This window comes from Monopterus albus, unplaced genomic scaffold (assembly GCF_001952655.1).
Source record: "Monopterus albus unplaced genomic scaffold, M_albus_1.0 scaffold173.1, whole genome shotgun sequence".
Classification (NCBI taxonomy): Eukaryota; Metazoa; Chordata; class Actinopteri; order Synbranchiformes; family Synbranchidae; genus Monopterus; species Monopterus albus.
The window spans coordinates 714,079-726,058 of record NW_018128053.1 but is presented as its reverse complement, the minus strand read 5'-3'; the positions used below and the strand labels follow the sequence as shown (position 1 = coordinate 726,058).

The following is an 11,980-nucleotide window of genomic DNA, read 5'->3' as shown; positions in this document are numbered from 1 at the left end:
TATACTTTATGTACTGCAAATTTTACACTAAATCCCCTCTTATTTGCACCGTACTTGTTTCAGCTTTGCCTCAAAGCCAACATGTCTGGAACCCCTGCTGCGACAGCCCATCACCCTCTCTGTAATTTAATGTGGATGTTTGGTGATGGAGGATAAAGCTTCCAGTCATGTAAACAACCACAGGCCCAGACAAACAACTCTGTTTTGCATCCATCTCAAAGGACCCCCTGGGCTAAGAAATCTTCATGCATTAAATATTGGGGGATGGGGCAGAAAACAAGGGGAATGAGCTGATGCTAATACTGTTTACATGGGAAATCGCTATCTGAGTTTCATAGCTGTGTGTTTCACAAATGGCTAACACAGCTCGGTCAACATGTGCAGAAGGCCTTCAGGATGCCAGTCAGAGGAGGTTTAGATAAATAAAATGCTGTTTTTGTTCAATTGCTAATCTTTTACACTTTTGTCACAGTGGACATTACTGAACTGTAGCCACCAGCGAATAAGCTAAATAAATATTTAATGATAAAGCTGTGAAAATGATCAATGGATAGTGCAGTCGGGCCAAGATTCCCAGTCCAGATACATTTATCACTGTAACTGAGAAAGTTCTAAGACTGATGACCAGTCTCCAAAAAAGTTTAAATTTGAGCCTTTAGATATAAGTGATAAAAGTGATATTGTGGAATTATATTATGGGGTAGGAGGGGAAGGAATACTGTAGGGGTTATCTGTCATCAAGAAATAATTTCAGAGTCTGAATTAATGATTAATGGCATAAAAATGCCATTAAAAATATGAGCTGTAAACAGGTAAGTTCAAGTTTTGCTGGCTATACAAATGTGAGTGTTCAAATTCTAAACATCCATGGGCCTGGCTGGGGTATTTGCGCATGTGTGATGTATCAGGCTGTCATCAGTAACACAGACACTATGCGGGTGACCCTGTCAGATGGAGTGGCGCTGGGCTTCGAGTCAGCAGAGCTCTTTCAGGTACATTTGGTTCCACGCTCATCCGGCATTCACTCTAGTCCTCCTCTCTCTACATTTGGCTCCAAGTAATGGAAACTGGCAGACTGGCTTCAGGTGCAAATATAAATGTCACTGCAATTACAGAGGAGAGAAGTCTGCAAACAAACAGCATGTCAGGGTGTGTGTTTCTGTACAGGTGTGTCTGTGTGTGTGCATAAAAACTGAAGAAGAACATGCTGTATATTGCACAGCAGATGGCTATAATTCACTCTCTTCTTCTGCTCTTCTCCCGGTCATTATCATCTCTATTTTCCCATATCTGACTGACAACTACTGAAACTTTAAAATTTGACAAAAACAAACAACAAGAACAAAAACCCGTAATGAACTAAATATGAACTAGGTTAAATCATTTGATATAATTTTATGACCCATGTAATATTTTTTTAGGCTAGTTAACTGTACTTTAATTTTACAAAATAAACAAAGTGACATTGTGCTGGACTATTTATTTTTGCTCCTTTCTCCATTTTGCACACTTAACCTGGCTTAGCTCAGTGCTAGGATCTCTATGGAATTAGTATCTCCAAACCAAATTTAACTAAACTAGGCATTGCACTGTAGGAATTAATGACACATTTGGGGGGAAAGCTAAACTACACAGTTGAGGTTTATTTCTATTAAATTTTGATCTGGTTTATGAGCAGGCAGCTGAACATGAATATGGATGATTTAGAGAAAGTAGCTCCAGCTGTTCTTAAGTGTTTGTATTTTGCATATACATGTTAACATATATGGATGCCTATAATGATTTGAATTTTCACTTTCTGTGAGATTGTATGACAGATTTTCAACACTGATACATCATAGAAATGAAGCCCCCTACTCCTTTTTTATTTCCTGAGTTTAGTACACAGTGAACTTGTCCTGTGATCTTCTGTAATCTTATTCTCCATGTCTACCTGCTTCTGTCTCACTGGCGTTTTATTGAATGTCCTAATGGAGCAGAGATTTGTTATCTGATTACAGGTTTTCAAGACAGAGGGATGGATAAATATGGATGTGCTGGAGCAGGTAGTGGCAAATGAGGCTGATGAGTGAATGAGTGTGAGAATGCAGGGAGATATGCTAATGAAGTGGAAATGTGATGCAAAAGAAGTTTTTCTCCCTGAAATGAGGCTTTAGTGTTGGTATTAAACAGGCAGGACAATGTTTAAGCAGGATGTACAGGCAGAAGCTGAACTCGAGGTGTTGACCTCTGATCAGCATGATGAGAGAATAACAGGTAAAATATATGAGTGAAAAAAAGGCACATTTACAGTACATGATGACTGCACCCACACCTCCCTTCAGCATGGCTGGAGCACATTAGGAATACTTAAAATGTCAATGGCAGTAAACTGAGAAAAGATTACAGGGGTGTTAGCATGCCATTATGTACATCAAATGAATCCACTACCACTGCCTGCCTTGAATAGCAATTCCTGTCGTCACCATAAAAATGCGCTGCTGTATGTGTTGGCAAAGCTGAGCGCTCTAAATGGCATTTTCAATTTGGCCATGAGAGGTTCCATCTATCATTATGCTAAATGCATTATGCTGACCTTATTGAGATTCTAAGATGTGAATGGTACAGTAGGAGCTAATGCACAAGGTGTTATGTGTGGAGTGGTCAATAACTCCAGTAACCTGTCACTCATTAATCAGAAATTTGGTTAATTTGGTTCTTTTATTTTGTTTAACCCAATTATTTGATCATAGATGATCATCAGATCATATTTTCGTTGCACTTGTTGTTGTGCACCAAAATATGAGAATTTCCAATGCTGCTACCCAGGAAGTTAGAACTTTTCAGACATTTCTATAGTGGAGGACTTAGCTGAATAGAAAGGGTTAATGCAACTACTGGAGTACTGCAGCCAGGGACAATTCACTGGCCAACAGCATAGCAGACACTGTTGCTAAGTGACAAATTGCTAGCAAGAATGGATGCAAGAGACAGAGTGAAAATGAGAGAGAAAGGGAGGGGAAGATGAGCGGGAGAGGAATTGATTGGCTCTCTCTCAGGAATCCTGGCTGCATTATGGAGGAAGAATGGATGAAAAAGGAGGGAGAGGAGGGCTGGACTGATGGAAGAGGAGGAAAAGAGAGGGTAATTGCTGCTGATCATTCCTTACAGAAGTGGATGAAAACCAATCTGAACAAGTAAGAGAGGTAGAGACAGAAAGAACAGAAAAGAGGAACGGTCTGTCCAGGCTTCAGGTAATGACTGAATGGGGAGGGCTGACATTATTTTGCTCTTCTCTCATATGAAACTTGATGTGCCACTTAAAGCATGAGTCTTAAATGTGGTGATGTCTTAATAACACTGATTACAACACATGCACATACAGTTTTACAATTTGGAAATATTTCATTTTCAAGTCAGAATGCTTTTTTTTGCTCATAATCCAAAAACAGACAATGATTCTCCAAGATGAATTTTTCACAACAGCAACTGAGCTGTGACGTGTTTCACTTTTTTGAGTCTTAATTAATTAAAGAATTTCACTCCCTCAACCAATTTCTATTATGTATGGAAGATATATGGAGACTAGAAGTTGTTTAGAATTTGATGTGGTGCTTTTGTGTATATGCGTGACTGACTACCTGTTGGACTTATTGGTTTTCATTTAATGTCTTGCTGCTTGTGAAGTCTGTGTGCATAAAGTTTTATTATCTATTATTGACTAGGAGGGTGTGCTTGAGCCTCCACAATCATAAACAGGCACATGCATGCCTGTGGATTCACAGTGACCCAAACTTTTAGGAGTAACCTTTCATCCCTTGCACACTGGTGCAACTTGTACGTGTTGTACTTGTGCTTGTTTAGTGGTATGCATTATTAAAACATTCCAAACTAACTTCTTTCTCTTTGTATAATAACTATGATTCTATTGTTCCTCTCGTTAACTACCTTCTTTGTTTTGGTTTAATCAAGGAAATAAAATCCTACTGCTCTTGACCCAGCAGGGTTCTGGACTACAGCAAAACAAACATGCATATATTCATTTCTTTATAAACTTTCATGACTGTGGAATAAGCGCATACAATAAATCCACTTTCTCAATCCTCAGTGGATTCTGATGTGGTTCACAGCAGTCACTGGCTATGTGTAAGTGATTATACTTCTCCACTTGATCCTGATGCAGATCACAGCTTGCCTGCTCCAGCTGAACTCTTGATAAACACCCAGGGCTGTTTTAAACACTATGAGAATCTATTTGAGTCTCCTTAAATCCATAGGCTACATTCAGGTTAGATTATTTAAAAACAAAATATATAATATTGAAGGGGACTTTAATCATCAAATAATTTTAAAAATCAAGGAGGACACAAAGCTAGTCAGTGTGAGACAAGAGAATGGAAGTGTAGCTGAGAGAGTAAAAGGGAGGAAAGGGTGACCAGGATACAAAAAGGAAAAACAGGAGAGCAAAGAAGAGAGATGTCGACTGCAGAACGCTCTCTCTCTCTCTCTAGACACTGATTAAGCCGCTGACCCAGTCCTGTGACACAGTGGATTTAGAATCTTTTGGTTGTAAAGTCACATTGGGGAATTAAAAGAAAGCTTGCCTCTGTTCTTCTTTTCGTAGTAAAGAACAAACCACTGCCTGTCTCCCTGTGCTCCCCTTATCCTCCCACTCCACAGATAGTCCTTTAGTCTAAGATAGTAGCACTTCATTTCCTTCTCTCTTCTGTGCACACAATCCTTCTCTCGCTCTCTATTTCCCACTAAACAAATACAGACATACAAGCACAGCCTTTCTTTTCCCTACTATTGCCATAAGGAAACAGCCCTAGGTACATGTAGGTATACACTGTCACTGACTTTACAAGACAGAGTTTTTCAAATGTGCTTGTCAAAACAAATTTGTACCATTTATTATAAGTATCAAGCTACACCAACAAAATGCTAGCCAACAAATAAAAGCTGACAAACTGAACATAACCAATGATGTTATCTGGACTGCTGTTGGTACCTGACGTTAGTCTGACTGGAGGAATATTAGCCACAATAGAGAATTCACAATCAGTGTCTAATCATAGTTTAGAAGGATTCTGGGCAGAGACAGCACTTTGGTGGTCTTGATACAGCTCTTTTTTATTTTAAATGCTATAGAAATATTGCCTATGTCAGAGAACAGAAAGAACCTGGATGTGAATCTTATGTTTAAACATGATACATTAACCAAACATTCACCAAGAGTCCCACTGAGCATCAGCCTCCACCTCATCCACACTTGCCCTACTGCTGTTCAGTTGCCAATACTAAACGCTAGCCCTCCAAGGAATGCAGTGGTGTGGGGATCAGTCCATGTGTCTGCAAGATTTCTGTGGAATATCTGAGTGGGAAGATCAGAAAAGTAATACTCAAAAAACACATGGTATGGTACGCAGTGAGCAGTTTTATCTATGTAGCGCATGAGAACAGCCTTATGGTGAGTATCTTTGCACACTTAATATATTTGACCTATTTTCTCTATTATGTTCTGTTTCACTGCGGTGCATTGGATGTATCTATTAATTCCCAAGGCATCCCAACATGAGGGTTTTCCATCTTTGCCTTTGTCCTTCTTTCTTTCTGTTTAGTGTGTTAATCCTGGAGGAGGGAAAGGATAAGGATTGTCACCATGATCTACATGTCTATAATGGTAAATCATCACGCCAGGGGGAAAGATGCCTTGCCGCTTATTCCAACCAATGTGTGCAGTGACTGGGGTGGGGTGGGTAGGGATGTGTGCGTATTGTGGGGAAATATTTGCACTGATGAGAGGTCAAACCAAATGTCCCTGCCTGCTTATAAACTATGCACCACTGGGGTTAGATCTCCAAGTCTTGACTGTTCAAACATACAGTACACCACTTTCCTCGACATGCTGTGCGCACTTGCAGTTCTGCCACCTGCCACCAAGGGGAGCTCTGAACCTATGATCATTTGTTAGGCATATAAACGACCCATTTCTCCCCGCCCCTCTTCTTTCTCTCTCCCTTGGCTCAGAGTCCCGATCACCTCACCTAATTCTGTCTGCTTCATTTTATCCTGCACAAAGCTGACAAATTCATAGGTTTTGTGGAGAAACACTGGGAATATACATATACACATACAGCGGGAGAGAGAGTTATAGAGAGTCTGGCTTGGGAGAGCTCACAGGATTTACTTATTTTGGAGCTCACTGATGCAGTTGTAGATATGTATGATGGTAAAAGAGCCTTTAAGAACAACAGAAGGAGAGTGGATGAGACCTTGGAGATCACTGGAGCTGTATGATAACCTCAGCTGGAATCCACTGCTTGTCTTGTATGCAAGCTTTGTTCGCTCAAATAGGTAGAGCAAAAGAGAACATCTTTACATAGACGCACTGTTACATTTAGAGTTGTACTGATAAATTTGATGATGTAATTAACAGTATTTATAGCATCTAATCCATGGCAAATGTGGTACAAGGGACAATTCTTGTTTGTCACTTGTCAATCTGCATGGTCACACTTAATCTTAAAAAGATGTTATTTAATAGAATGCAGAATTTTTTAGACTAAAAAAAAAGAAGCCAAGCACATGTTTGCGCAACATGTACATTTTCTGTACAGTAAATGCCAGGTTCATCTCATGGTTATGTATAATGGTGAGAATACTCATGTTATCTTCCAAAATTCTTTACCCTTGTTATAAAATTATTTTAAAAACTATTCTCAAACAGGTTTGTTGCTGTTATTGATACTACAGCCTGCTTTTAAGATTAGACATTGTTTTACCTGAACCATCAAGGCAGTTTCATTTAGTCTTGTTAAGATCTACAATGCATTTCTTTCTTTCTAGTAATAAAATAATGTCAACAATTCTCAAATACATATATTTAGGCTTAAGTGTTTTCCTGAGGTGTTTCTAAGGATACAGTAAATGTGTGATAAGAGTGGAACCACACGAGTGTGAATCGGCTGTGTAACTGTGCAAATGCTTATGCATTCTACGAGACCTCACAGCATGCACATGCTCAAGTGGTCAATGTCATCAACGCATCTCTCCTTGCATCTCAGAGTGAGGACAGAACTCTTTAACACTTGGATCAAATGATACGTCAGTTAGAATAACCCACTGGGGATTTAAGCTGTTATGTGGCTTGTGATGTGAAGATTGCCTGGATAGCACAATGTCGGTGGTTAGCTCTGAGTCAAAGCATGGGCTCAGTACAGGCATTTGATATCTACATGATGTTTTCACTCATCAAACATTTTTAGATCAAGCTGGTTTTCTCATTCAGAATAACTTGCACTACAGAAAAGAACTCAGCTAATATTCACTGCTGAATTGTTTTTCTTTTTTAAGGCAAGTCGGGATGTCAGGTCAGTTTCTCTATTGACACGCAGATAATAATAGTGTCTCAGTTTAGCATGTGCACATATATACATATGTTTGTGTTACCCATTTTCCTAATGGCGGGTTGGCTCATGCTGTAAATCTTTAAAATCAAGCTGGCTTCCCAAAGTCATTAAGCTAGTCTCACTCTGCTGATCACACATAGCTCTACAGCATAACACATTTGACCCCAACTGCGAATGTGTGTGCGTGTGTCTGAGATGGTGCATCTCAGTTTGTGTGTGTGTGATCATTTGCCATTACCTTTAGGCAAGTACAGCATAAGCTAATAAAACATTATGTCCACAAATCTTAGTTTTTTTTTTATATAGAACATTATTGCGATATGACAGAAATTGCAGAGAATGGTTGGCATGGAAAATTCTCCCTATAATTTAACAGCACTTAGACTACATTAAGAAACACTTTGCTCTCAGGTTTCCCTTTTTGCGGGGGGAGGAATTTCTCAAAGTACAGGAGTTTGACACTACTGGCTGTTTTTCTTCTTTCTTCAAACTTTTTTTCCAGGCACACGCAAAGAAGTTGATAGACCATTTTTGTGTTTTGGGCTTTTTTGCATCTCTGGGCTGCTTACAGTGCCCATTATTAGGTCTGGCAAGCCATTCATTCCAATTACAATCACCAAAAAAAAAAGTGAAGTAAGCAAGGCAAGTGTAAATTAAATTGATTGTATTTCACTGCTTGTATCTACAATTGCCAACTGATGACCTGGCACATCCAGAGAGCCCAGTACCCAGAGAGTGTCCCGTATGTGCAAGTGTTGATGGAATAAGCTGGCATGCACAGGCACACACCAATTCACATGCATACACCCAGATATTCAGGTTGCTGGTGCTTCTTTACGTTCCATTTAGCTACATTTAGCTACAGTTAAAGGTTTGTAAAGATGCTGGGTATTTTGTTCTCAAACAGTTAAGTGCATTGTCACCTTTGTTAATATGGGCCCATTCCATTCTGCAGTATGTGTACTGAACAGAGCACTGTCTCTGCCTGTTCAATAATACAATGTTCTCAGGAACACCTTATGTGCTCAGCTGTAAGTAACCAGGCCAACTACAACTGGGATTATAGCCGCATTTTCACTTGGAATATGATGCTTTTCACCTTTTACCTTTGAATATGAAGGTAGCAGAGTTTCTTTGGTTATTACAGGGAAAAAAAATGTAAGCTAGGATAAAAAAGAAGAAAAAAAACAGCACAGGCCTTCTGTGCAACTCCATCCTGAAAAAAAGACACCTCTGTTAATCTTTGCTGCAAGCAGAAGGAGAGGAAAGAAGGATGATGAGAGAAACACTTCCTGTGTGCTCCATGTGTAGAGAGAAATGACATAAAAGTGGAGAGTCAAATAAAGCAGCATAAACAGGGTGGGTGTCAGACAGGAACACTACTCTGATGGTGGCCATGGATTTTGCTGGTAGTGTTTACCTGGCGCAGGTTGCGGGTAACGCGCACGTCATGCCAGGCGTTGTCGTTGAACTTGCCATTAACAGGCTCCACCAGGGCCTCAAAGGCCCCCGAGCCCAGGTTGATGACCAGCCAAACAGCGCCGCTCTTCAAGGAAAGGTTTACATAATCAGCTGACTTGCCGGTGTGCAGCATGAGGCCGTTGCGTTGCAGTGTGCGGAAGGAGAGTGTGATCTCATCAGTGCTGCTCTGGATGGGTGTCAGCGACAGGTCATAGCAGAAGAACTCGTTGCCCTTGAAGGTGGCCACTGACTCTTCCTTACCTGGAGAAGAAAAAAGAGCAAAAGAAAAAACTACACATTAAAAAATGCAACCTGTATTATGATTCCAGGGTTCTAATGAGAGAGTCAGATTTCTCCTTCTGTTAAAAATCTGAATGCAATTGTAAAAACTCTCAACATCAACTTTATCGACTTAATTTACAGCGTGTGATTAGTGCAACTTGTTTGACAACAGATTTACTATAAAATTTATTAGAACTATTCTTATTGAAAGAAACTTTACTGTAATGAAGGCACTTGACAACAAAGTCCCCCTACCCCTCCACTCAAAATGTATTTTTCTTATTATTACTTTACTTGGATGTTTGAGCTTCACTGTGTAGAATGATGTGTGTGTCGGTTTGTTTGAAATTAATCTGCTGAAGGAAGATAGTTTCATAGTGAACCTTATATTTCAGTTTAATACAAGTAGTTGGATTTTTAATGACAGGGAAGGACTAATTACCCTTTACAAAATTTCACTTAGTTAATTTACCTCTGGGAAAAATACCAGACAAAAATTATTATTACAATTATTATTAAAAGGGAGAGTATTTTTAATTGTCCTAAAACATGGCCAAAAGGACTATGAAGCCATATTCTTGCTGTTGAAAGCCAAAAATTCTGCCCTTGAGCAGATTACCTCCTAAACACTGGTACCTGTATTGCTCACAAGGTCACTAAACCAACACTATGACTAATGCTGATGAAACTCTCACAGGCCAAACATTCTGAGATGAAGCTGATCAGATGTGGTAATCAATTCCAGCATTACAACACTTATTGATGTTGCAAGTCTAATGCATTTAAGAAATGAAATATGATAGAAGCTTTACAGTGCAAGAGTGATATTAGTTTACTAATATATTCTGAACAAAGTAATCTAACATATAAACCACCTTCAGTGTAGAATAATACAGTAACAAAGGTATGAGAATTCCTTGTGTAAAATAAAATCAGTGCCAAGACAACAGCTGGAAAAGGATTAAATATGAAGATGATTTTAATTTAGGGGTAGAGGAGAAATACAGAAAGGGAACAACTGAGAAAATAACAAAAAACAACATGGAGTACAAAGTGTATTAAAGGAAGCGCCTTAAACCAAAGAGAAAGGGAAGGAAAGGTGCTGACAACTTTGCTAATGCCTGTATGTCTGCAGCACATGGCCTTCCACTGCACTGAGCTTTGTTCACACACAATCAGTCAAAACACCAGTTTGTACAGTGGACACATGTCAAACAGCAGCCTAAAGGCAGCAGGGATGGGCCCCACATGCAGCTGTTGAGAGCTGTATGAACACCTGTAGCTATCACAACAGAAAGTACAGATGCAACAACATTCACAACGCTGCCACCAAAATCACACAAGTCAAAGTGTGGACACTGAGCATGGGAAAATACTAGCATTTATTTACTTTATTTATATAACATTTTTCTTAATACTGTACTTTGACAATAGACAGTAATACAATTATACAGTAAAAATAAAACTATACAGACAAAATGCAGCCGGCGACACTGCAGGCCTAGCAAAAGCAAGAGCCAACCTGTCCCGTAGATTCAGGGAGGCAAAATGTCAATACAGCAAGAAAATATCTGGACACTTCAGCAACACTAGAGATGCACAGAGTCTCTGGAGGGGCATCCAAACCCTCACAGGCTATAAACCCCCATCTCGGAGCTGTGATAGTGACATCTCTCTGCTGAACAGCCTCAATGACTTCTTTGGCCGCTTTGAAACACAGAACAACACACCAGCACAGAAGTCCAACCCTCCCCCGGCTGAGCAGGCTGTGTGTCTGTCCGCAGCCAGCGTGAAGAAGACCTTCTCCAGGATTAACCCACCCACAAAACACAGAACAACACACCAGCACAGAAGTCCAACCCTCCCCCGGCTGAGCAGGCTGTGTGTCTGTCCGCAGCCAGCGTGAAGAAGACCTTCTCCAGGATTAACCCACCCACAATAACATACCTGGTCATGTTTTAAAGGACTGTGCTGAGGAGCTCAAGGATGTCCTCACGGACATCTTTAACATCTCTCTGAGCCAAGCGGTTGGTTCCCATGTGCTTCAAGGCTGCCACAATAATTCCAATTCCAAAGAAGCCCCACCCAACCAGTTACAATGACTATCAGCCTGTAGCACTGACTTCAAGTATTATGAAGTGCTTTCAGCGGCTGGTCATGAAGAACGTCAAGTCCATCCTTCCTCCCTCTCACGACCCATTTCAGTTTGCATACAGGTCAAACAGGTCCACAGAAGATGCCATTACTGCTGTTCTCCATCCAGCCCTCACCCACTTAGATTCAAAGAACTCTTACGTGCGAATGCTGTTCCTAGACTTCAGTTCAGCATTCAACACAATCATTCCCCAGCAGCTTACACAAAAACTTGGACACCTGGGACTCAGAACCTCTCTCTGAAAGTGGGTGCTGGACTTCCTAACAGGGAGGCCACAAAATGTGCGGGTCGGCAGCAACATCTCCAAGACCATCACGCTGACCACAGTGGCTCCACAGGGGTGTGTGCTCATCCCATTGCTCTTCACACTGCTGACCTACGACTGTGTGCCAACCTACAGCACCAACCACATTGTGAAGTTTGCGGATGACACGACTGTAGTTGGCCTCATTACCAACAATGATGAGGCCAACTACAGGAGTGAGGTGTGTTGAGATGTTTGTTGGCGGAACAGATGTATGGAGCAATCTCTGACCTACTGAGCCCATATTGCACCAGGGGCATACTTATAGTAGGTCAGCAGAAAAACTTCCCAAAGTTTCCAAAGTTTGCTGTCATGGCACCTAAACTGTGGAATGTTTTCAATTCATAATTCACACAGCTACTTCTTTAATTTATATATATATATATA

General features: G+C 40.4%; 1 protein-coding gene across 8 annotated transcripts in view; it reads right to left on the bottom strand.

Moving 5' to 3' along the window:
- Positions 1 to 11,980, bottom strand: part of nrxn2b (neurexin 2b) — a 711,574-nt gene that overhangs the window by 382,407 nt on the left and 317,187 nt on the right. For all 8 annotated transcript variants that reach the window (XM_020616301.1, XM_020616300.1, XM_020616308.1 and 5 more), the window contains one exon: positions 8,812 to 9,113. In XM_020616301.1, the coding sequence (XP_020471957.1) occupies positions 8,812 to 9,113 (302 nt within the window). The remainder of the gene's footprint in view (positions 1 to 8,811; positions 9,114 to 11,980) is intronic.